Raw genomic sequence first — 27,037 nt, 5'->3', positions numbered from 1 at the left:
CCCTCCCGGAATCGGATCGGTCCGTCGATCGCGCCGTGCGGGAAATTACCCTCGATCGCCTGCGGGTAAAGTGCGCGTCGCTAGCGGCGGCCGATCCAATCAGGTATACATTACCTGAGGCTGGCTCCCGGGCGTCTTCTCCGTGCTGCACGGCTCTGTTCCGGCTCCATCCATCCCAGCGCTTCCTGTGTCACTGCAGTGACCAGGAAGTTCTAATAGAGGGCGCTCTATTTGAACTTCCTGGTCACGGAGTAACACAGGAAGCGCCGTAATGGAGCCGGAACAGAGCCGTGCAATGCGGAGAAGAGGACCCGGAGCCAGCATCAGGTAATGTATACGGGGAGGGGACAGGCGGCAGGAGCAGCTCAGCAGATGGTGAATCGGTTTCAGGCTGAAATCGATTCACAATCTGTTTGCAGTAAAGGCAGTCATACGATCCCTCTCTGATCAGATTCGATCAGATAGGGATCTGTCAGCTGGTCGATCTAATGGCACATCGACCAGTGTATGGCTACCTTAAGTCTTGTGTTAACAAGCAGTTGGACAGGTGTACCTAATAAAGTGGCAGGTGAGTGTATAAAGACAGTCCTCTGTATTCAGCACTATACAGTGCAGGGACCAGTGGCGAGCTTTGTTACAGTTTGCGTACAATGTACAGCTTTTCTCAAGGGTTCCTAGCAGAGGATGTGATGTGGGAATTGGATAATTACTCATGCAGCAAGTTGGGAAGTTAATAGGCAGTCTACTCCAGAGAGAGAGAGAGAGTGTGTACTGATTCCAGCGCTAGGGATCACTGTTATCTACTGGGGGACTGTTGGAAGGCTGGCTGTTCGGGTCATTACTATTGAGTATCTAGCATGAATATGGCCGTCTCAATGTTTTGCTGGCAGATCTGGAGTGCTGAATCGTCTTGGCTTAGATTCTGCTCCTCCTGCGCAGTACAGCCCGGAGAACGTCCGATGACGTCAGCGCGCCCGCGTGAGGCGCATTTTGGAGCGCATAAGAGCCCGACCTGGCAGCCGGCCTGGCCAGGTCGGGTGCGCCACCGGAGGCGACCGGGAGCCTGTAGAGTGGCGGCGAGGGCACGTCCTACCTGCCACGGGCTGGAGGAAGCCCCAGGTAAATGGATGTGCATTTTTATTTTTTCCCCCCACCGCAGATCTTCCCTTTTAACCACTTCCCAACCGCCTAACGCACAGGGGCGGACGGAAAGTGGATCCCGCAAGGACCAGCTCATGCCCAAAGGTGGCGGTCCTTGTAGGGGCATGGGCGGCGCGATCGCGTCATTCGTGACGCGATCGGCCGCCGGGGACTGGCTCCGCCCACCTCGCGCTGTAACCCGCCGGCCGTTCGGAAACGCCGGCGGGTTACTAGCACCCGGATCGCCGCATACAAAGTGTATAATACACTTTGTAATGTATACAAAGTGTATTATACAGGCTGCCTCCTGCCCTGGTGGTCCCAGTGTCCGAGGGACCACCAGGGCAGGCTGCAGCCACCCTAGTCTGCACCCAAGCACACTGATTTCCCCCCCCCCCCCGCCCCCTGATCGCCCACAGCACCCCTCAGACCCCCCCCCCCCCTGCCCACCCCCCAGACCACTGTTTGCACCCAATCACCCCCCCTAATCACCCATCAATCACTCCCTGTCACAATCTGTCAACGCTATTTTTTTTTTTTATTCCCTAAACTGCCCCCTGCTCCCTCCTGATCACCCCCCCCCCCCCAGACACCCCCCTCCTGTGTACTGTATGCATCTATCCCCCTGACCACCTGTCAATCACCCATCAATCACCCCCTGTCACTGCCACCCATCAATCAGCCCCTAACCTGCCCCTTGCGGGCACTCTGATCACCCACCCACACCAATAGATCGCTCGCAGATCCGACGTCAGATCACCTCCCGAGTGCATTGTTTACATCTGTTCTCTACCCTAAACACTCACTAATTACCCATCAATCACCCCCTGTCACTGCTACCTATCAGATTAGACCCCTATCTGCCCCTAGGGCACTCAATTACCCGCCCACACCCTCAGACCCCAGCCCTGATCACCTCGCCAGTGCATTACTTGCATCTATCCCCCCCACTAATCACACCTTGAGACACCCATCAATCACCTCCCGTCACCCCCTAGCACACCTACCCATCAGATTACGCCCTAATTTGCCCCGTGTTGGCTCCTGATCACTCGGCCAAACCCTCAGATCCCCCTCAGACCCCCTTCCGATCACCTCCCCAGTGCATTGATTGCATCTATTTTCCCCTCTAACCACCCCCTGAGACACCCATCAATCACCTCCTGTCACCCCCTAGCACTCCTATCCATCAGATCAGGCCCAATACAACCTGTCATCTAAAAGGCCACCCTGCTTATGACCGGTTCCACAAAATTCGCCCCCTCATAGACCACCTGTCATCAAAATTTGCAGATGCTTATACCCCTGAACAGTCATTTTGTGACCTTTTGGTTTCCAGACTGCTCACGGTTTTGGGCCCGTAAAATGCCAGGGCGGTATAGGAACCCCACAAGTGACCCCATTTTAGAAAAAGACACCCCAAGGTATTCTGTTAGGTGTATGACAAGTTCATAGAAGATTTTATTTTTTGTCAAGTTAGCGGAAATTGTTTTTTTGTTTTTTTTCACAAAGTGTCAATTTTCACTAACTTGTGACAAAAATAAAATCTTCTATGAACTCGCCATACACCTAACGGAATACCTTGGGGTGTCTTCTTTCTAAAATGGGGTCACTTGTGGGGTTCCTATACTGCCCTGGCATTTTAGGGGCCCTAAACCGTGAGGAGTAGTCTAGAAAACAAATGCCTCAAAATGACCTGTGAATAGGACGTTGGGCCCCTTAGCGCACCTAGGCTGCAAAAAAGTGTCACATGTGGTACCGCCGTACTCAGGAAAAGTAGTATAATGTGTTTTGGGGTGTTTTTTTACACACACCCATGCTGGGTGGGAGAAATATCTCTGTGCATGGACAATTGTGTGTAAAAAAAAAAATCAAACAATTGTCATTTACAGAGATATTTCTCCCACCCAGCATGGGTATGTGTAAAAATACACCTCAAAACACATTATACTACTTCTCCTGAGTTTGACAATACCACGTGTGGCACTTTTTTGCAGCCTAACTGCGCTAAGGGGCCCAAAGTCCAATGAGCACCTTTAGGCTTTACAGGGGTGCTTACAATTTAGCACCCCCCAAAATGTCAGGACAGTAAACACACCCCACAAATGACCCCATTTTGGAAAGTAGACACTTCAAGGTATTCAGAGAGGAGCATAGTGAGTCCGTGGCAGATTTCATTTTTTTTTTTGTCGCAAGTTAGAAGAAATGGAAACTTTTTTTTTTTTTTTGTCACAAAGTGTCATTTTCCGCTTACTTGTGACAAAAAATAATATCTTCTATGAACTCACTATGCCTCTCAGTAAATACTTTGGGATGTCTTCTTTCCAAAATGGGGTCATTTGGGGGGTATTTATACTATCCTGGAATTCTAGCCCCTCATGAAACATGTCAGGTGGTCAGAAAAGGCAGAGATGCTGGAAAATAGGAAAATTCACTTTTTGCACCATAGTTTGTAAACGCTATCACTTTGACCCAAACCAATAAATCTAGGCTGAATGGGTTTTTTTTTAATCAAAAACATGTTTGTCCACATTTTTCGCGCTGCATGTATAAAGAAAGTTTACTTTATTTGAAAAATGTCAGCACAGAAAGTTAAAAAAAAATCATTTTTTTTGCCAAAATTCATGTGTTTTTTGATGAATATAATAAAAAGTAAAAATCGCAGCAGCAATCAAATAGCACCATAAGAAAGCTTTATTAGTGACAAGAAAAGGAGCCAAAATTCATTTAGGTGGTAGGTTGTATGAGCGAGCAATAAACCGTGAAAGCTGCAGTGGTCTGAATGGAAAAAAAGTGCCTGGTCCTTAAGGGGGGTAAAGCTCACGGTTCTCAAGTGGTTAAAGATGGAAAAGGTGATATATTTACATAGGAAAGCCCCACAGAAGTTTGATATGATTTGGGCAGGCTGGTTGGATACCCTTAGGTTACCCGATTCTTCCTTAATACAGGATAGACTGTTTTCTGGTCTTAAATGAGAATTAAGAATATTTGTCACTACTTAGTCTTCAGTGTCTCGTTAATGAAGCTTCTCTCTCTTCCCATTCCTAAATGAGACATATATCTTGTACTTTTATCGATGCTGTTAAAAAAGGTTTTTTTTTACAAATATTATTATAGTGTGTTTGCACTATTTCTATTTGGTATGCCATAAGTTAACTTATATTGCTGTACTGGTTGAAAAATTGTTATTATGATGTTTGTATTAAATTGTTTAATAAAGGCTGATTTAAAAAAAAAAAAAAAAAAAAAGGCATGCCCATGAGAGGTGCTCGGAGTCCCTTTTTTAAAGAACTGCAGTGAGAATAATATGGAGGCTGCCATATTTAATTCTAGTTGCTTGGCAGCCTTGCTGATATGTTTGGCTGCACTAGTGTCTGAGTCACACCAGAAACAAGCATGCAGCTAATCTTGTCAGATCTGACAATATCAAACACCTGATCTGCTGCATGCTTGTTTAGGGACTATGGCTAAAAGTATTAGACAGGATCAGCTGGACAACCTGTCAGTAAATATGGCAGTCTCCATATCCCTCTCATTACAGTTGTCCTTTAACATTTACAGAAAAAATGGTAGTGCAAAAGTGCATATGTCGCTAAACATCTGAGCATTTGTCCAATACACAGGGGTTTTTCTTTTGACTGTATAATGTAGTATGTGAACATGCTATAAAGACAATAAAATCTCCCTCTCCCCCCCCCCCCCCCCCTTTTTTTTAATCTTTTTATTATTATTATTTTTCACCCTGTTGTAAACAAACACATTGAAACTGAAAAAAGACTATAAACAAGACTAAACTTTCCATTAGTGGAAAGAGGAACCGAAACCTGAGTTAGCATGTCATCAGTGGCTTAAAAGCCTCAGTAATCTGTTGCAGGTGGAGCTCAAATTCTAGTTGTTGTTATTGATTTATATAGCACCATGGTCTTTTGTGGTGCTGTTCAGAGGTTGCACTTGATGGACATATGACTATCATTAACCTTGATAACTATGTTACTGAAATCCGAAAACAGAATGGCACATTATCAATGTTTGTTTTAATTGCAGAAATATTAACCACTGAAGCATGTCTGACTTTGTGGAGAGTGAAGCTGAGGAGTCTGAGGAGGAATACAATGAGGAAGGCGAGGTGGTTCAGAGGGTTAACAAGAAGTTCGTAGAAGATGATGGTAAGTCTCACGTGCAAGATGTTTTCTTACAGTGGGAGTGAGCTGCCAAAGAAATCATGCAAATGAATGTCAGTATGACCCTCCTGACTAACAATAATCTTCAGTGTTCAATCAGGTGCGTGTTGGGCGAACATCACCTGCAATTCCTCATGGCAATCTACTCTACCCATACTCTGTCATGTAGTATGACAGACTTGAATTGGAGTGGCAAGTACACAATGATAAAATGTCCAGTGCGAAATTAGTGCCAGTGATTGTGGCATGGCCCATAGGCTTACACCCCCCTAAAGACCAGGCTATTTTTTACAATACAGGGCTGTGCAGCTTGGTCAGGGTGCTGCACAGCCCTGCAACTCAGCACACAAACGAACTTTACCTCCTTTTAGTGTCCTTAATAGGACACTCTGCTAGAGGTATCTGATCGCTGCTGCATTTTTTTTATTTTTTGTTTGTTTGTTTTTTTTATTAGAAAGGGGAGGCTTTTCCCTCCCTCCTTCCTCTCTGTTACTACCTCCCCCTGTGCCGGCCAAATCGCCATAGGGAGGCAATCGGCACTTATCCCCGCCTCTCATGGGCATCAGCCTATGAGAGGGCTCCATCTCCCAACCAATCCGGGGGACAGCCGAGTGACAGACGTACAGCGCTGCAGGAGATTGCAGCGCTGTACAGAGGTAAACAAAGGGGAATTACTTCCCCTTTCGGCAGAAAACATCCTGCTAGCTGCGATCGCGGCTAGCAGGCTGATCACGGAGACCCGATCCATGAAACGGCAGGGAACTATCGCGCATGCACATACGTGTTCCCTGCCAAACTGCAGCTCTAGGACTTGACGCCAATAGTCGTTAGGCGGTCCTGGGGCTGCCGCCACGATCACACCCATTGGCGTAAGGCAGTCTTCAAGTAGTTAAAATACGCAAACTGATTGGCGGTGCACAATTGAATGCCCCACACATTTCCCACTCTCATGCACGCATGCAGAATTTTTCAAGAGCCACCCCCACCCTCTGAACTCCCTTCCACCGCCCATCAGAGTTGCTCCCTCTGTCAACACATTCAAGCAAGCCCTCAAAACCCTCCTCTTTAAGATAGCCTACCCACCCCCCTACCACACAGTAACTTTGCTGAATATTTATTCCACAGCCCTACATAGTGTTTCCACCCCCTAGATTTTAAGCCTTTGGCAGGGTCCTCCATTCCCTAGTGTAGTCTACATGATTGTGTGCTCCTTTCCTATGACAGCCTTGTACTTGTATTACTGGGCCTACCTAACCAGCCCAGAATCGCATGATCATGTATCTTGTACCGTTTGCCTTTATTCTATGTTTTGTGTGACCTTGTTACGTCTGTCATCCTTGTATCATTGTATATATTTATTGTCCAGCACTGTGTAATATGTTGGCGCTTCTTAAATAAAATAAATAATAATAGAATACAGTGTTCTCACCAGAAATTTCTTCCAGCTGGGTGGCATAAAAAAATAGTCAGGGGGGGGGTGAGGTAATGCGGGGCCGGCGATTCCCTGCACAACTCTGCTTATAGCAGAGAAGTAGGTGAGCCGATGACAGCCGGGTACTCACCAAAACTAACCGGATGGAGCACCCAGTTAAGAGCCCGGGGACAACACTGGAATACTGCTGAATTGGTCTCTGGGGGTAGGGGAAGGCTAAGCGCAGCACTTCTAAACTGCAAATGAACATAGGCTTTTAGAAGGATCTATAGTTTAATTTATATTTTTGCGCTTCTTCTCTGCCTTTAGCACATGCCATTGTATTTGTCTGACTGCACTTTCTGACTATGAGCTTGTATGTGCAATATATTCCTATATGATGGAGTATACAGTATTTACAAGTACATTTTAGAACCTGCTTTCAGAGCTTGTAAAATTCAAAAATTTGCTAAATATGATGGTTTTTTGTTTTTGTTTGGATTTAGATGAAGAGGAGGAGGAAGAGAATCCTGAAGATCAGGATGAGCAGGGAAACTTAAGAGGTTTTATTAATGATGACGATGATGATGAAGATGAGGAGGAGGAGGAGGGAGATGGTGGAAGTGAGTCTGGGAGATCAGAAGATGAAGTGGGCCACAAGAGCAAAAAGCGCTGTAAGTCCAGATTTTGAAAACTGAAATGCAAATACTGAATTTCCTATCTTTACATTGTCTTTAAGATAATTTTTTTTTCTCTAAACCTTCAGCATTTGATGACCGATTGGAAGATGACGATTTTGATCTCATTGAGGAGAACTTGGGTGTAAAAGTCAAACGTGTAAGTAAACCGGTTATTGCACGCATCAAGAGGAATGAGTTGTCCATAGTCTCAACCAGTATAGTGTTATATTTACATATGACAATCTTTCAATACAGCAAAAGAAATTTCGCCGTGTGCGGAAGATGTCAGATGATGAAGATGAGGAAGAAGACCCTGAAAAGGAGGAGCATGAGAAGGAAGCCATCGCTGGGGAAATCTTCCAAGATGGAGAAGATGATGAAGGGCGAGAGCCTGGAGAGCCGGCAATTGTTGAACCTGAGGTGGAGGAAGAAGAGGAAGATGAGGAGTCTGGTAGGATTTTTTGGAAAACATTTTCTATGGTCATATAGTCCATATGAAATTAGTGCAGTAAGACTTGAACCTTATATTTATTCCAGATTCTGTTGTTTTTCAGACATTGATGATTTCATTGTTGATGATGATGGACAACCATTGAAAAAACCCAAATGGAGAAAGAAACTTCCAGGATATGCCGATGCGTAAGTTATAGCAACTTTAATCTGTGGTCATTCAATGAAGGGCTATAAGCTATAGCAGACTTTTCCTCTTTTTAAACCTCTCCCACCCCCTCTTTGACCAAATGCTAAAACCCCACCACCAACTAAAATTAGGCATATTCACTTTTATCTTTGATTGGAGTCCTGCAGTTGAGCTTTTTAAGATAATTTTCACTAGAAATGGTATTAAATAGTAGAAATTATAATGTGATATTTTTTAAGAATTCCTTCGGCAGCTTTGTAAGTACTCCACAGTCCTTATTTCTTGTAAACCTAGATGGCTTCATAGAAAACACTAGAGACTAGTGTCAGTCACCAAATCTGGTGAGTTTTTGTAATGCTAAAGTCCTCCTAAATTCTGGAGGCAGGCATCTAAATTCAAATGAATAGACGAACTGTGACCTTACTGGGTAGGTCTTCGAGTGGTAAAACACTTTGCTTACAACATGCTGTAAATACGGCATTAATATGCATTCAATTGTAATGTACATGATTTGGTAGGGAGGACCTGCTTGAATATGCATACAATCTTGCTGCCAGGGTAAGGTGAACATTAAGTAAAAATAAAGTGATTATAAAAACAATTTTATATATCCTACTCTTAAAATACTTTTGTTTGTTTTTTTGTGTTATGTTTAAAACTTAAATAGATTTATTTTTTTCTCTGCTCAAGGACACAGTGATTATGTGTCTCAGAGAGCTAAAATATACCAGCTATTGACTTTTATCTATCTCCTGCTCTCAGAAGCCCAGTTCTCTGCCAGGAAAGTTTTTTTTTTTCTTGTGTTTTTATGGCTTTGATTCTATATCACTGAGGGCTCTTTTCCACTAGCAATCGCTAGCGTTCACGATTCAGCAAAAGGTAAAAAGTTCCCGGCGATTTCCCGACGTTTGTGATCGCGATTTTGCTATGCTATGCACTGCATAGCAAAATCGTGGCAATAATAGTTCCGCCGCGCGATCAGGCATAAAAGGAATTGCGGTAGTGGAAATGACCTACCGCGATTCCTATGTTAAAAGCAAACTGTAGCGATTTGGAAAATCGCTAGCAGTTTGCGTTTTTGCGATTCAGCCATCGCAAACGCCTTAGTGGAAAAGAGCCCTAAGGGACGCTATAATCTGACTAGGTCCCGATTCAAGAGAAACTGTCACTTGATTAACTAAATGTTAACTCTTTCAGGCAGAAAGAGAAGAATAGGAACACAGCATAGGTATTTGTATGCTTGCCACTGCACATACTGGTACACGTCTGACTCATCTTCTCATATGTCACTTAAGGTTCCCTTTCAATCATTTGCTAGGTTTCCTTTTCCCGGTACAATCTTTCTAGATCTTTTCAGGTGACAATGTAATATGTGCACTGGGGTTCCTGGAAATGGCGGCCTCAGCAATATACCTAAAAAAAAAAAAAAAAATCCATTACTGTAGTTTGCAGGGCTTCGACCAGGCCCCTGAAGCTGTCCTGTGCCCACGTCGTGCTGAACAGATCCTCTGTTCCCACACTGCATTCTCATTTCTTGCATTCATATTGGCAAGTGCGTCCTGCGCAGGCGCAGTAAGAGAGGTTCTCTCTTACTGCACCTGTGAAGGGTGCGTTTGCTGACATGAACGCGCATAAGGATGCGCGCGGCCAGTGCCACGCAGGCGCAGTGGACCGCTGGCTGATCAATCGGCAGAAACAAAACTGACCCGTGGAGGGGGAATGAACGATTGGTTCGGCATGCTTTAGGGGGCTGGTCGAAGCCCCAGGTAAGTGAAACTCTTGTAATTCCTTTCAGTTGAGGTTCCCTTTAAGGTAGCTATAAAGTAGCTGGCAGTACAGTTTGAGCAACATTTTTAGTGTTACGTAAAAATATCAAACTTTATTTCTTTCTCTTGAACATATGTTTATATTAAGCGTAACCCTCAGTGTCCTTTTTTTTCCCATCCCAGTGCCTTGCAGGAAGCCCAGGAGATTTTCGGTGTAGATTTTGATTATGAAGAATTTGAAAAATATAATGAGGATGATGAAGAGATGGAGGAGTATGAATATGAAGATGAGGAAGCAGATGGGGAAATACGTGTGCGACCCAAGAAGACCGCTAAGAAGCGTGTTAGCAGAAGAAGTATATTTGACATCTATGAGCCCAGTGAACTGGAGAAAAGTCACCTGACTGATCAGGACAATGAGATCCGAACCACAGATCTACCAGAAAGATTCCAGGTACAGAAAACAAGCAGGATGCTTTGCTACCTTTGCATGTGGAGTCACAATGGCACTGATGTATTGCAGGGCTGTGGAGTTGGTAAAAAAAATCCACAGACTCCGACTCCTCTAATTTGCATATTATAATCTTATTGATTGAAAGTGTGCAACATGAAATGCATGTCTTAACTGCCAACGCTTAGGAATTTAAAAAGACTACTGAAGTGAGGGATATAGAGGCTTCCATATTTATTCCCTTTTAAACAATACCAGTTACCTGGATATCCGACAGATCTTTTGCCTCTAACACTTTTATTCATAGACTAAAACTAGTCCTTGGTAAGAGTACTTGTAGAAGGTACATAAAGGAACAGAGAACATCTCTCAGCCCCTAGGCAATGTAATTGTGGGTACATGTAAGAATGATGTGCAGGTACTCTGCAGGAGAATGAGGCAATTCTTCCTCTATTACACATTCTTCATGCACAATCTGATCCAGGTTTATGGGTGATAGACAACACCTCTGTGTGTTCAATGTGCACAACATTCTCAGTTGATTCCCTGCAGCTCTGTGGGGAGTGCATATCTAGAGTATAGTACTACTGTGTAACAAAGGAAACCTGAGACAGATGAAATTAAAGTTGTATACATACCTGGGGCTTCCTCCAGCCCCCTTCAGGCAAATCAGTCCCTTGCTGTCCTCCTCCGCCACCTGGATCTTCTGCTATGAGTCCAGGTACTTGAGCCAGTCTGGTGTAGTGTGCATGCACACACTCTGCCCCCAGGAACGTACTGCACCTGCGCAGCACTATTGTGCAGGTGCAGAAGGCTCCTGGCTGTGGAAGCGGCACGTGGCCGGACTGCGCTGACTGGCTGAATTACCGGGACTCATAGCTGAAGATCCAGGTGGCGGAGGAAGACAGCGAGGGACTGATTGGCCTGAAAAGGGCTGGAGGAAGCCCCAGGTATATATAACACTTTTCTTTTCATCCGTCTCACGTACTCTTTAATTTCCATAATGCGTGTTACCATAGTATCGCTCGTGGTAATCTTATTGTGAGTCCTACTAATGGCAACTGCTCGGTACTGGTGGCTATTGCATCACCCCAATTTGCGTTTAGCGCTCACAGGGAAATAAAGGGATAGATGCAAACATCTGGTACTTTTGGATCGCTATCTTTTCCAGGGAATGCCAAACTCTGTTTTTTACAGGCAATGGAGGATTTTGGGGTAGATTCATCAAACAGCATTAAACTGGGCTAAACTGCCGTATACACAGCACACGGCAGTATTATCCTTATTTCTGACCACAAGTATCGTGCGTAACGCTGTTATCTTGAGCTGCGGTACTTGTGTAGTGGGGCTGTTGCTGTGGTAATGCTCGTTGGTAATGAGCATTCCTAACGAGCCTTAACATAGCAACAGTTGCGCTACGTGAGTACTACGGATCGTGACAGTGTTATGCATGATACTTGTGGACAGAAATAAAGATAATACTGCTGTGCGCCATTTTGGCATGGCAGTTTACTGCAGTTAAATGCTGGTAGATGAATCTACCCCACTGCGTCTTGGAGAGATGCTTAAGATATCTGGATAACTACCACTGGAGGCTGACTAGCCTAAAGGCGCGTACACACAGCGTATTGTTACAAACAACGGGTCCGTCAGACCCTCCCACGGGTGGTCGTTCTGCCGACAGTAGTACGTGAGTACAGGCTGTCAGCAGACTGATCCGCCGGGTGGATCAGTCAAAAACAGTCTTATCAGCCTGCCGACAGCTTGTACTCGCGTACTACTGTCAGCAGAACGACCGCCCCGCGAAAGGGTCTGATGGAACCGTCGTTTGTAACAATACGGCATGTGTACTCGCCTTAAAGGGAACCTGAACTGAGTAAAATTATATAAAATAAACACATTATGTAGCTGCAAATGAATATTACGTACTAACCTCGCCATCAGTTCCTCTCAGAAGCTCACCATTATCTTCTTATAGTGATCCTTTCCAGCTCTGACAAGATTTTGTCAGAACTGAAATATACCAGTTGCTGTCAGTTATACTGTATATCAGCTGCTGTCAGTTACAGCTGAAAGTGGAAGGTAATGTCCAGGTTTCCCTGTGGCTCAAGGGGGCAATATAACAGTTTAACGGTGTGCTGACCAGGAAGCTGTAATGGGGTAATGGCCATTTTCAAAATGGAGGACAGAGAATTCCATCAAACACAGTGGAAAACAGGACGCAGGAGAGGAGAAAGAGATTGATGAACAGACTACATGGAAGGTAAGTATGACCTATGTATGTTTATTTTGACTTTTTATTTTCAGTTCAGGTTCTCTTTAAGCAAAATTATGTTTTATTATTTATTTTATACTTTTTTACTCAGATTACTTTTAGGAGAGTCTGTACTTGGTGAGTGCTTTAGTCCATTGCTTGTATGTACTTTGAATGCGACAAGCACTTATATTCTGAGGAGCTAAATCAAATAGCTTTTGGTAATCATACATGCAGCAATATTCTGTAATGCAAACTTGTCATGTTTCCAGTCATAACAGTTTTGCCAGCTCTCGGCCCTGTGTAATGCATATTTTCAGGGTGATGGCACCGAGTTGCAATTTAACTCTTTAGCAGCCAATTTATTTCAAGGCTTGTAAGTGCTCCAGGCCAATTTATTTTGGTTCTTTTTATGTCTTATTTGTTACATTTCTTTGCTAATAATTAGTATTGCTGTAATATTTATTTATTGCCACTTGTCACTAAGGAGCAGTGTGAGACACTGACCGAGGACTTCTGTTTTCAGTTTCTGTATTTTCTGCTAGCAGAGTGACATCAAAGAATTACAGGAATTTACAGCACTGAGTTCTGCTGGCTCAAGTCAAAAGCAGAGCACTTATCAAACAAGATACAGTAATTCCTTTGAAGCTGCTAATGGGTTAAGTTATTTTGGTACATTGGCAGAGTGCTACATGGATTTTCCTGCAAAAACCTGTAAAATCTGTATTACCTGTGTTATATCTCACACTGCTGCCTGCAGATTATGCTGACTACTTGTGTTGTGTGTGATTTAAGTAGCTTTGTATTTTTCTAGCTCCGCACCACACCTGTTAAATCTGCAGAAGATGATGAGTTAGAAGAAGAAGCTGAATGGATTTACAGGAATGCATTTGCTACTCCCAGTATTTCTCAACAGGTAATGTGACTTCCCAAGAGAAGTGCAGCTACACTAGACAGTTTCTTTTATGCCATAATTGTATTGAAGATTATACAACGGAGCAGGAGGGACTGGTATGTGAGGTTCTCAGTTTGGGAACTGGAGTCATAAGCAGCTTTATGTGCTGAGGAACAGTGTGCTGCTTTGTATTGATCTCTCATGAAGTGATTATGCTTTTTTTTTGCTTTTTTTTTTTTTAAATGGGGTTAGCAAGTGATATGTGTCAGATAGCGGTTTGCCTCAGTCAATATTCAATCAGATTCAAAAGGCTGCAGTAAGACAGACCACATTAGAACAGGTATAGGCAGGGCCGGCCCGCCCATGAGGCGGGGTGAGGCGGGTTCCTCAGGCGGCAGGAAGTGGAGGGGCGGCAGCAGGAGGCATAAAGAGGAAGTAACTGGCCTGGTTTTTGCCGCCTTCGGGAGAGACTGCTCAGACTGGAGTGTGTGCTGGTTTACTGCCACCCCCGCCCGACCCGCCTGATAACTTCAATTTGGCTGCAGACTCTAACTGCAGTGAAGTCTGCACACTGAAGCGTCAATCGTGAGTGACTGACCCGGTGAACAGTGCAGGCCAGCCCTGCCATGTGACGTGCTGCCTGCGGCCCACCCACCATGCCGTACTCCGAGTCCAAGCTCTGCCGCCTACTAGGCCTCTGTGAGGCTGCTGCACCTGCACACTGCTTAATGGTGGGTGCCAGACAGAATACAGAACCGGAAGCCCGCCTTGATAGTAGTCACGGTCACTGCCCGTGACCGTGACAATGAGCCAGCCTTTGCCCCCCAGCCCCGGCGAGATGGAGTAGCAAGCTCGCCGCCTGCAGCTGCCCCCTGCCCGCCAGCGCAAGATGATGGATGCTGGGCCTGGATCATGCCCGACGCCTGCCCTCCGCTATCGCCGCCGCCGGACCCCATCATCGCCGGTGAGTCAGTTTGCTGCCCCAGGCTCAGGCCGCTCTGTCAGTGGCGGCGCTACACTGGGGCTTGCCGGAGCTCAAGCCCCAGCTGGCAAGTTGTAAGCCCAGCCACCACAGAGGGCCCGGAGGCACTGAGAGGACTTTTTTTTTTTTTTTTTTTTTAAAAACCCTTATCCCCGTCCTGCGACTGCTGCCTGTAATGTGCATGTTTACAGCCCCCCCATGGGGGAGAAGGAGGGGGAACATAAGAGACATGGGGGGGAAGGAGGAGGGGCATTAGAGACATGGGGGGGAAGGAGGAGGGGCATTAGAGACATGGGGGGGAAGGAGGAGGGGCATTAGAGACATGGGTAGAAGGAGGGGGGACATTAGAGGCATGTGGGAGGAGGGGGGGCATTAGAGGCATGGGGGAGAAGGAGGGGGGACATTAGAGACATGGGGGAGGAGGGGGGTTATTAGAGACATGGGTAGAAGGAGGGGGGACATTAGAGACATGGGGAGGAGGGAGGGGGGACATTAGCGACATGGAGGAGAAAGAGGGGGACATTAGCGACATGGGGGAGAAGGAGGGGGGATATTATTAGTGGCATGGGGAGAAGGAGGGGGACATTAGAGACATGAGGGAGAAGGAGGGAGGACATTAGAGACATGAGGGAGGAGGGGGGACATTAGCGACATGGGGGAGGAGGGGGGGATATTATTAGTGGCATGGGGGAGAAGGAGGGGGGACATTAATGGCATGGGAAGGAGAGGGGCATTAGTTTAATGGGGTGTGTGCAGTGTGCGCCGATCTTTGCTACCTCCAGTATAAGCTATTACTCTGTGCCTGTACTGATAGTAATCCAGCTGCAGGGGTGTGCTGATCTCTGCTGCTACCAGTATGTACTGTATTAGCTGTTACTCTGTGCCTGAACGGATAGTAAACCAGCTGCAGTGTGTGCTGATATCTGCAACCTCCAATATGTACAGTATCAGCTGTGATTTTGTGCCTGTACTGATAGTAATCCAGCTGCAGTGTATGCTGATATCTGCTACCTCCAATATGTATAGTATAAGCTCTGACACTGTGCCTGTACTGATAGTAAACCAGCTGCAGGGTGTGCTGATCTCTGCTGCTTCCAGTATGTACTGTATTAGCTATTACTCTGTGCCTGAACGGATAGTAATCCAGCTGCAGTGTGTGCTGATATCTGCTACCCTCAATATGTATAGTATAAGCTGTGACTCTGTGGCTGTACTGATAGTAAACCAGCTGCAGGGTGTGCTGATCTCTGCTGCTTCCAGTATGTACAGTATAAGCTATTACTCTGTGCCTGTACTGATAGTAAACCAGCTGCAGTGTGCGCCGATCTTTGCTACCTCCAATATGTACATTTTAAGCGGTTTGCCATATTATCTGTATTTTGGAGGAACCTCTGCCAAATTACGTGTATTTTTGGTGAAATGCTGTCATATTACATGTATTTTGGGGGTAAACACTAAGGCGGAGCTCAAACTCATGACCATGCCCACATTCTGTTGTGTGCCCATGCCCATTTTTGGGCGTGAGCCCTGCCTGCCAGCCATTGAGCCCCTCCAAAAATCTGAAGCTGGAACCGCCACTGCGCTCTGCTCTGCCTTTCACGGTCCGTCGGATTCATTTTTTTGTATTTTGTAATGTGACGTCATCATAATGATGATATATAAATGTGGTAGTCAGACTTACTGGTATTTATTTTGGAATGTGTGTTAGACAGACTGGTAGTGTCTAGTGGGTGTGGTATTGGTATATGCAGGCCAGGCTGCATATACAGGCTGGGGCTCTGCATTGCAGGGGGGTGTATATGTCATCCTGTTGCTGGTAGTGTCTAGTGTGGTACTGTATTGGTATATGCAGCCAAGCACTACCCCCTGCAATGCAGGGCCCCAGCCTGTATATGCAGGGCCTGCACATCACAAGGTATGTGATAGTTCACTGTAGATCAGAAACTGAAGCTGTCTTCTTTAATCTTGTTTTAAGGAAAAGGGGGGAGGGGAGAGGGGGGAGGGGGGGGGGGGCGCCTTCATGATTTTTGCCTCAGGCAGCAGAAAGTCCAGGACCGGCCCTGGGTATAGGAACTTATAGGATAGAAGAAATAAGGCTGAACATTTTGTGAGTCTCTTTAATTAAGCAGGAGACAAGTGCAGCACATTCAGATAGATACACAAAGGCCAGGCAGCAGGACGAGTTTATTTTTCTTAAGGTGCGTACACACGCACTACAAAAGGCAACGACGGGTCCTCCGGACCCTCCCGCTGGGTGGTCTTTTAGCCGACAGTAGGGCATGTGTACACGCTGTTGGCGGACTGATAAGGCTGTTTCTGAACTATCCACTCAGTGGATTGTTCAGAAACAGCCTTATCAGTCCGCCGACAGCGCGTAGGCACGCTCTACTTTCGGCTAAAAGACCGCCCAGCGGGAGGGTCCGGCGGACCCGTCGTTGCCTTTTGTAGTGCGTGTGTATGCACCTTTTCAGGCACTGAATTGCGGGGGAGGAAAGAGAAACATGCCTGAAAGAACAAAACAAACTTCAGCTCCTTGCAACGGCTATTACTAGCTTCACATGTACTTCTTGATGGGAGCACAGACAGACATTCCTCTGAACGAGCAGCGGAGCTGCGCATCCTCGATTCTCCAAACGTCATATCCTCACCCCACTGCTTGTAACAAGCTTTCCCCGCCCCTCCACACTACTGACAGGAGCTGAGGAGGAGGGCGGAGACAGCGTGCCTGAGTGACAGCGGCCGGCTACACAGGCACAGCCGCTGCTCGCTGCAATAAATAAAGAGGAGGAAAGTAATTCTGATGTGGGGGGGGAGAAACAATCTCAGGTGGGCGGTCCACCCACTTGAAAGGCTCTGGGGAGAACACTGCAGCATAACGGTGGGTACACAACGTGCAATTTTCCCGTCAGATCGACAGGCGATTTCCCATGTGATTTCCAGCTTGTTGATCTGCACGCACTCGAGATAAGTATCGATTTTAAAATAAGTACTGCACAAAATCGTCCGCTTTCTCAATCTAATGCAAATCAGACGTGCTGGAACATTCCAGTTCGAATTTATGGGGAAATTATACAATGTGTACCAGGCATAGTGCTATTCCTGCCTGGTGGCTCTCACCACCACACAGTCCTTGATCTCATGGATGGCCTGTCCCAGCTAATGATCGACTAACAAAACAATCAAATTTTGATTAATATCGCATTTTTGTTTGACTCAATACAAATACAGAATCCATCCTGTAATTTATTAAAAATGTCTTCAGCTGTCCATATATTATTCATTTAGTAGTAGATCAGGTAAACCATCAATAGCTTCCTGATATTATTTACCTGTTCTGTAAATTTGTTTCTGTACTGTAAGATATTTCAGCAGCAATTCTGTTTAATATCAATGTTACTGGGCACATCTGCTTTGTCTTCTGATTCAATGTAGATGGTGGCTGCTTGGTTAGTAAGTTTAGAGGGGTGGGGCTAGCACCTGGCCATGTGGGGAAGCATGTTGGATGTGGTTTAACATCAGAATTGAATTGGGCGTGTTTTTCGATGGACGAAGGGGGTCTGGAACAATATTGGGTGTCTATTTGGGTTTGCTTCAGATGATGAATGCTTCCTTTAACTTACAGGAGAGCTTTGATTACCTGGAACGTGGACAGGTTGGAGCTAGCTTCAGCCGCAAAGGGCCAAGCACCATACAGAAGATTCGAGAAGCACTTAACTTCATGAGAAATCAGCACTTTGAGGTATGTAACCTATAAACTGTCAAAAATCAGCCTGCAGTGCAGGGCCTACTAGGCTGGCTGCTTCGTGCATAACATGCCTTTTTAATATGCCGATATAAATATAGAGGCTGCAACTGTTATGGCTTGTTTCCACTAGTGCGGTGCGAATCGCCGGGATTCCACCGCTGACGAAATCGCATGCGGATGCGATTCGCGTTTTTTGCCACGATTTTGCATGCGATTTCGCATGACAGGGTATATGCGAATGTAACCATGTCACTGCCTGGTTCAATTTACATTAGTTTTCGTGCGAATTCGCACACGAAATCGCGGCAAAAACGCATGTGCGTTTTCCCTATCAAATACATAGCCTGCGAATCGCCTGCATTCCACACGCAGGTGAATTCTGCAGGCTCTACCGTGCAGAAAAATGTGGAAACTTGTATTGGTTATGCGAATCCGCATGCAGACAACGCATGCGGATTCGCTCTAGTGGAAACGGGCCCTTAAACCTTCCTCTGAAAATACTGACTAGCTGCCTCTCACTTTAGACCCTAACTCAAAACATGGATGCAGCCGGTGATGTCAGAATACCTTATCTGCACACCTGTTCTGTGTCAGTGACTCAGAGTTATTGGATGAGCACGGCAACCATGTTCCTAAAGGCAGCCATACACTGGTCGATTGCCACCAGATCGACTAGCAAATAGATCCCTCTGTAATCGAATCTGATCAAAGAGGGATCTATTGGCTGCCTACACTGCAAACAGATTTTGAATGCTTCAGAAAATAGGACTGTCTCCAGCACAAGTTGGGTCACAGAGCTCAGATAAGCTCTTTTGCATAGATAACTGCAGTTTCTTAAAAGTAGCCATACACTGGTCGATTTGCCATCAGATCAACCAACAGATAGATCCCTCTCTGATCGAATTTGATCAGAGAGGGATCATATGGCTGCCTTTACTGCAAACAGATTGTGAATCGATTTCAGCATGAAACCGATCACAATCCGTGAAGCTGCCGCCGCCCCCTTCCCCGCATACATTAACTGATCCGGCCGGCGCGTGTCCCCTGGTCACCGCTGTCTTCTTCTCCGTGCTCGGCTCCTCCAGCTTCACTGAACTTCCTGCCGGGACAGGAAGTTCAGTGAAGCTGGAGGAGCCGAGCACGGAGAAGGGACAGCGGAGACCAGGGGACACGCGGCGGCCGGAGCAAGTAATTTATTGCCGCTAGCGTCGGTCGTCGGGCATTCGAACGCCGCTGTCGACGCACTCCCGACCCGCCGGCGATCAAACGAAATCTTCCGCACGGACGGAACGACAGGAACCGTCGGGAACGATTGATTTCGGACGGAAATCGATCGTTCTGTCAGCGTTTGTGCAACAATTTCACAGCAGATTCGATCACAGTGATCAAATCTGCTGTATATCGGCGGGAAAATAGTTGTATGGTATATGGGCCCCTGAACTCTTCCTGTACTGGAAACAATATGAGATTCTTTTCTGGAAACTATTTGAGATTCTTTTCTTTGCTACTAATCTATTTCTTAGCTGTACTACACATACAGTTCATTATATCATAAGTTTATTTTCACTTCAGATTCCCTTTAATCTTTATTTTCTTGTGCAGCAGTTTGTGCCTTTACAGATTATTCAGGGCATGTCTTGCTGTAGAGCTCTTCTTCTCTTGGACCAACCAGTTATCTCCTCATTCCGTGCCCTAGCTATCTGTAGTACCAGGAATGGGAGATGCTGATTGGTTGCTAAAAGAGGAATTTATGCTCCTGTATAATCTGACACGTTATACTTGAGATTCTTCTTGATATATGAATCTATTGTTTATATACATACAAGATATTAAGGTTACCAGGCTGCCCTTGCTTGTGACTAGGTGCCAGTGTTCTCCTCCTCTTTATTTTATAACTGCCTTTGTTTTATATTTCTTTTTTGTTAATTTAATCTCTGTGCTTTGTAAACATGGTAGGCTGTGCGTGATATGAACATCAGTTATGTCTTTCTTCCAGGTCCCATTTATTGCATTTTACAGAAAAGAATATGTTGAACCTGAGCTGAACATCAATGACTTGTGGCGAGTCTGGCAGTGGGACGAGAAGGTAAACCTTTTATCAGAGAATAACCAGTGGTGTTCCGTACAGCATCCCTATTGTAACTCTCAAGATTCTGATTTTATTATGCGGCGCTGGCTGGACTTATGTAGCATGTTCCTTCTGTTTATCATCAGAACAGTACATAGGATGAGGGGATTTAGGGGAGAGTATATCATTGTGAAAAATGAACTACCGTATATTCCGGCATATAAGACTACTTTTTAACCCCTGAAAATCTTCTGAAAAGTCGGGGGTCGTCTTATACGCCGGGTGTCAGCACATGTGTTAGGCTGACCTGTAACCAGGTGCTGCTATCATCGGGAAACGTTGCAGGCTTTGGGATCTTTGTTTTGAATGAAAGTTTCCAGCAATCTAGATGGCATATTGCGATCAGCCGCTTGTGTGGGTAATAGAGCAGCTTCCTTGTTCGGGGTCACCTGACTGGTGACGTGTGCGGCTGTGCGCTCCAATGGTGGCATGTGTGCTCACGCTGGAAGAGATTGCCGGCGGACTGTGGAGCGCACGTCACCGGTCAGGTGACCCGCAACCAGGAAGCTGCTCTATTACCTGCGCGAGTGGCTGTTCGCAATATGCCATCTGGATTGCTGGAAACTTTAACTCAAGATGGAAAGCCCGAAGCCTGCAACAATTTCCCGATGACTCCAGCACACGGTACAGCGATGGAGTCATCGGTCCCCGCATGGCCAGCACAGCGCGATGTCTGTTCCCTCCCACTGCAATGCCAGTAGCTACTACCGGTATCTTTTATTCAGTAAATATTTTATACTGTTTATCTCCTATATTGTCCTATGATGTCCTATGATAAATGTTTTATGATACAATCATTTTGATGTGAGGTGCAAAGGGGTTGGTATACAGGGGTGGGACAGGTGGATGGAGGATGCAGAGAGGGGGTAGTCTTATACGGCGAGTATATCCCAAACGCTATATTTTAACTGGCAAAGTTGGAGGGTCGTCTTATACGCCCAGTGGTCTTATACACCGGCATATACGGTATATCCATTTAGGCAGCTAACTTGATGCTGATTTTTTTTTTTTTTTTTTTTTTTTACATTTCCATAACTATATCTCTTTTTATTTTGTAGTGGACTCAACTGAGGCTGAGGAAGCAGAACCTGATGCGATTGTTCCAGAAAATGCAAGCCTATCAGTATGAGCAGATCGCTGCGGATCCAGACAAGCCACTTGCTGATGAAATAAGGCCCTTGGATACTGCCGACATGGAGAGGTGATTGCAAATGTTTTTTGTTTTTTTTTTACTTTTGTGAGTGTAGTTATACTCCTGTCTCTTGATGTAAGTCACCTCAGTATACAGATTTACTTGGACCAACCAATTTAACTGTGTGATAACCTCCTCCTCTTGCACAAATCATTTATTACATTAACTGAAAACACTTCATTTGCAAAAGTGCACCATTAACTTGTAAAACTGGTTTGGACGTTAAGGCTGCCACTTGGCAACATTGCAGTCTTCGCAAATGACTGTCGCCCTGCTCACCTGTCTTTGGGGTCACCCATGTCTGTCCCTTTTTGTGTGCAATGATATAATCATGCAAGCACACAAGGGGTATGCCCTGGGGCTCCCGGGATTTGGGGATTTTCACAGTGCGGAGGTCGACCCTCAAGTATGTAGTCATGTGGTAAAAGGATCAGATATGATCGGTAATATAGGATGAGCGGAAATAGTCACATAGAAAAATCCAGTTTTAAGAGGTGAAATAAACGTATTTATTTAATGAAAAACACTCTGCTATAGGCAAAAAATCAGTGTAGGTTTAGGACCTGTTGAATTTGGCAATATTTTACTGTGTGTGTACAGGATCTTCTCAAAAAATTAGCATATTGTGATAAAGTTCATTATTTTCTGTAATGTACTGATAAACATTAGACTTTCATATATTTTAGATTCAAATACACACAACTGAAGTAGTTCAAGCCTTTTATTGTTTTAATATTGATGATTTTGGCATACGGCTCATGAAAACCCAAAATTCCTATCTCAAAAAATTAGCATATTTCATCCGACCAATAAAAGAAAAGTGTTTTTAAAACAAAAAAGTCAACCTTCAAATAATTATGTTCAGTTATGCACTCAATACTTGGTCGGGAATCCTTTTGCAGAAATGACTGCTTCAATGCGACGTGGCATGGAGGCAATCAGCCTGTGGCACTGCTCAGGTGTTATGGAGGCCCAGGATGCTTCGATAGCGGCCTTAAGCTCATCCAGAGTGTTGGGTTTTGCGTCTCTCAACTTTCTCTTCACAATATCCCACAGATTCTCTATGGGGTTCAGGTCAGGAGAGTTGGCAGGCCAATTGAGCACAATAATACCATGGTCAGTAAACCATTTACCAGTGGTTTTGGCACTTTGAGCAGGTTTCAGGTCATGCTGAAAAATGAAATCTTCATCTCCATAACGCTTTTCAGCAGATGGAAGCATGAATTGCTCCAAAATCTCCTGACAGCTAGCTGCATTGACCCTGCCCTTGATAAAACACAGTGGACCAACACCAGCAGCTGACATGGCACCCCAGACCATCACTGACTGTGGGTACTTGACACTGGACTTCAGGCATTTTGGTATTTCCCTCTCCCCAGTCTTCCTCCAGATTTTGGCACCTTGATTTCCGAATGACATGCAAAAGTTGCTTTCATCCGAAAATAGTACTTTGGACCACTGAGCAACAGTCCAGTGCTGCTTCTCTGTAGCCCAGGTCAGGCGCTTCTGCCGCTGTTTCTGGTTCAAAAGTGGGTTCATGCTTCCATCTGCTGAAAAGCTTTATGGAGATGAAGATTTCATTTTTTAGCACGACCTGGCACCTGCTCAAAGTGCCAAAACCACTGGTAAATGGTTTACTGACCATGGTATTACTGTGCTCAATTGGCCTGCCAACTCTCCTGACCTGAACCCCATAGAGAATCTGTGGGATATTGTGAAGAGAAAGTTGAGACGCAAGACCCAACACTCTGGATGAGCTTAAGGCCGCTATCGAAGCATCCTGGGCCTCCATAACACCTGAGCAGTGCCACAGGCTGATTGCCTCCATACCACGCCGCATTGAAGCAGTCATTTCTGCAAAAGAATTCCCGACTAAGTATTGAGTGCATAACTGAACATAATTATTTGAAGGTTGACTATTTTTTGTTTTAAAAACACTTTTCTTTTATTGGTCGGATGAAATATGCTAATTTTTTGAGATAGAAATTTGGGGTTTTCATGAGCTGTATGCCAAAATCATCAATATTAAAACAATAAAAGGCTTGAACTACTTCAGTTGTGTGTATTTGAATCTAAAATTATATGAAAGTCTAATGTTTATCAGTACATTACAGAAAATATTGAACTTTATCACAATATGCTAATTTTTTGAGAAGATCCTGTATATAGTGGCTGGATAGTGTACTGGTTAAGGGTTCTTTGTTTGACACTGGAGACTTAAGGTGGCCACACACCATACAGTTTTTTAAACATCTGTTCAATTTTAAGAATTGCAATCAGTTTTTCTGACTGTAACATTTCAAAAATATGACCAATGTACCACACACACGTTAAATTTTTCCCCAATTATGATAAAAATGATTGGGAACTCTGAAAAAATTGCTAGGATGTGTATATTAATAAATTGACAATCTAACAAACACCATACAATCTTTAGTAGAAATTGAAGAGAAATATCTGGCATTCTGGATCGATTTAAATCGAAAAAAACTGGAAATCCGATCGGATTTTTCAGTCGAATGACAAAAAAAACTTTCGATTTTTTTCCGAGAGATACGATCGTTTTTATCGAATTGCTGTAAAATCTGATCATTTTATTGTATCGTGTATGGCCACCTTTAGAGTTCGAATCTTGGCTCTTCCTTTTCAGTAAAGGATACCAGAACCAAAAAGCTCTGGTAAAAATGGTAGATGCAGTGTGTAGGGGGGTAAATAGTACATACTGGCCGGTCCCCTCCGTCTGCCGCCGTTCTTGCTGCGACTTTGTTGACCTTTGCCCCGGACATGCTGCGCCCTGTGTGCACAGTATGTCCTTCCTCCTTCGCTTCTGGCCGGCACATAGTTACAGGATAAGAAGCACCTAGACACCTCCGTCTCCTTTGTGCTGCGTGTGCGCTCCACTAAACCAAGCGTCACCTGCTAATTGTTGTGTGAAAACCTATTCATATTTAGTACATTTGTGGTTCAGTGCAAATGACTTTGGCACTTCTTGCAATGTGCGGCATGAATTTTTACTAAAGCAGCGTGTTTGCATATTTGGAAAAATGCAGTCACGCTGGTAGGAACGGGTATAATGCGATCCAGTTGAGAACTGCACGCATTTCCTTGCAAGTCCATAGCTGGACTCAGTTTACACCTGGTGGGAACAAAACAGACTTTGACGCTCCTAATGTAGTTAGGCTTCTCTGTTTAGTTTATGACATTCATGTTTGAAATGTGATGTTTATGCAGGCTGAAAGACGTCCGGTCAATGGATGAATTGAGGGATGTTTACAACCACTTCTTGCTGTACTACGGCAGAGATATTCCCAAAATGCAAAATGCATCTAAGTCCACCCAGAAGAAACTAAAACGCATCCCTGAGGAAGGAGAGGAAGAAGGTTTGTATGTTATGCAGTGATAAAAAGGCCACTGTATGGTTATAGTTCTAATGCAATATGTAGTGCACAGGAACCTTTGAGCTCAGATCAGATTCACACAGAAAACCGTCTACTCGGAAAGTTCTGTTTGCGATCTGAACAGCAAGTTGATGCATTGGCAAGCATTGTTTGTCTCCTCGGCTGAGCCTGCTGTTAACATTATTAGCTGAGCTGTTTTAGATCACATGATCATATTATAGGAACAGGATTTTTACCTGCAGAAGCTTAGTCTCACGCACACAAATTGTGGCTCACGGCTTGGTAAGCTATCAGGTGGTGTAATTAGACCTATGAACGAATGATGTAGGAGGAGGCACTCTTTAGGCTTGAACTACTGTTCAAAACGTATTCATGTCAGGCACACTACATGTTACAGGCTAGGCCCTTCATCACACCTGAATGTTGTTTATTCACTGTGTGGAGACAAGAGTGGTGTACCTGTCTAGAGGCGTGCACCGTCATCCACACTCCTTCATTGGATTGAGTCTGTCCTGGGGTCTGAGGTAATCTCGATCAGTAATTAGACCTGTGGCTGGAGTTAAATGTTAAAATTGGCATTCCAGGAATGGAATAAGAACCTCCGGCTACCTGAGTTATACTATGTGGAGACACAAAAAGTGTTATCCTTGTACCTTGTCACTTTATCCTGTCAGCCTACATGTTGTTTAGAATAAATAATTGCATGTTAACCTGTACAATAAACATCACACAAGCAGTTATTTGTGTAGCTTGATCTATTTCTGTGCAAGATATAGGTCATTCATTAACGTTGTGGTTTGCAATTACTTCACAGGAGCAGAACCTGTAGAGCCGGAGGAGGAGCACAAGGGGCCGGAGCTAAAGCAGGCTTCACGTAGAGATATGTATTCCATCTGTCAAGCTGCTGGTCTTGGTAAGTGTCCCCTCACCAGAATGCACACATATATTACTATCCCTTTGTACCTTTTTAAATACTATATTAAAGTTGATTTTACATATTGTTTTAAAGGAGCTTACCATTTCTTCCTTAATAAGCTTGGTCTTGGCAATAAACATAACAAAAATCTATTAAAGGACTTCCGAGACCAAATGTTCCCCCAAAATATAAAAAAAAGTTAGATACCTGTATAACTTTGGTGGACACGGAGGACGCCGTCCGCGCCCTCCGTGCAGTTTCGCGGGGTCCCCGCCTCTCAATATCCCCCCAAATAGCTCCCGACCCTGTTGCCTGTCTGCTGCCTGTATAAAGATGGGCGCTGGCCACGGCTGCGCACTCCGCATGGCCGCTACTGCGGCTGCGCAGCTCAAGGGCCAACCCCCGATCCACGCTACAGGAAACATTTGACCTCGGAAGTCCTTTAAATATAAAGGCGCACTTGATTAACCAATGGTTTTATCAATTGAACATTAAATAGAAAGGCTATTCTTAATCTACTGTGACAGAGTACGTGATTGATTGAGCATGCATGGGAAAAGGTCATCGAGTGAAGCTGCTATTAGAATATTGGCAGTACTGCCGATATCATACTAATGCTTTACCAAACTCCTAACACTTACTGATTTTTTTTTTTTTGATTTTTTTTTATTACTTCTAAACGAACCTTTCTTTTACGATATACCTAACACTACCTGTCCCTTCTTGCACAATATTTGCTAGAAGTCCGACTCCAAATTACACACTGGGCTCTGCTATAGCAGCAATTAACATTGCAGTCTATGGTGATGCCTAAATTACCAGGCACTGCCCAAATTACCTGCCTCAAGTGATTGATATCTGCATAGTTTTGTATTCCTATCAAGCTGCACAAAGCTGGCAGTGGTGCAGTCACAATAAAAGATGATATTCCAGGCAACCAATGAATAACAAGAAGTGTATCAATCATTTTCCTGATGTTCTACAAGTGGAATAGTCTGTGGGCAGCTTTTTAGTTGTAAACTTAAGCAAACATTTTTGTGCTGTTCAGACTCAATGCCTGGTTTTGGATTATATGGCCTGCCTAAAGGGCTGAGCAAAGTAGAAAGTTTATAATGTACGTTGCCAAATAACCTTCAGCCTTTTGACCCACATCAATACAACAAAGAAGCTAATAACAAGCTGAAATCCCATCTAAGCATATGCAAACATTTTGCCCCCTTCAATTAAAGGAAATCTGAGATAGGTTTTGCTTTGTGTA

General features: G+C 44.7%; 1 protein-coding gene across 1 annotated transcript in view; it reads left to right on the top strand.

Annotated features, from left to right (window-relative positions):
* The window catches only part of SUPT6H (SPT6 homolog, histone chaperone and transcription elongation factor), a 76,815-nt gene that overhangs the window by 15,722 nt on the left and 34,056 nt on the right, over positions 1-27,037 (top strand). The window contains exons 2-13 of the mRNA XM_068270151.1: positions 5,185-5,306; positions 7,239-7,406; positions 7,499-7,569; positions 7,668-7,863; positions 7,967-8,051; positions 10,002-10,272; positions 13,338-13,439; positions 18,023-18,139; positions 20,142-20,231; positions 21,332-21,474; positions 24,697-24,845; positions 25,678-25,776. Of these exons, the coding sequence (XP_068126252.1) occupies positions 5,204-5,306; positions 7,239-7,406; positions 7,499-7,569; positions 7,668-7,863; positions 7,967-8,051; positions 10,002-10,272; positions 13,338-13,439; positions 18,023-18,139; positions 20,142-20,231; positions 21,332-21,474; positions 24,697-24,845; positions 25,678-25,776 (1,594 nt within the window). The 5' untranslated portion in view covers positions 5,185-5,203. The remainder of the gene's footprint in view (positions 1-5,184; positions 5,307-7,238; positions 7,407-7,498; positions 7,570-7,667; positions 7,864-7,966; positions 8,052-10,001; positions 10,273-13,337; positions 13,440-18,022; positions 18,140-20,141; positions 20,232-21,331; positions 21,475-24,696; positions 24,846-25,677; positions 25,777-27,037) is intronic.

This window comes from Hyperolius riggenbachi, chromosome 2 (genome assembly GCF_040937935.1).
Source record: "Hyperolius riggenbachi isolate aHypRig1 chromosome 2, aHypRig1.pri, whole genome shotgun sequence".
Classification (NCBI taxonomy): domain Eukaryota; kingdom Metazoa; phylum Chordata; class Amphibia; order Anura; family Hyperoliidae; genus Hyperolius; species Hyperolius riggenbachi.
The sequence above is the reverse complement of the archived record's forward strand: the minus strand, read 5'-3'. Positions and strand labels throughout refer to the sequence as shown.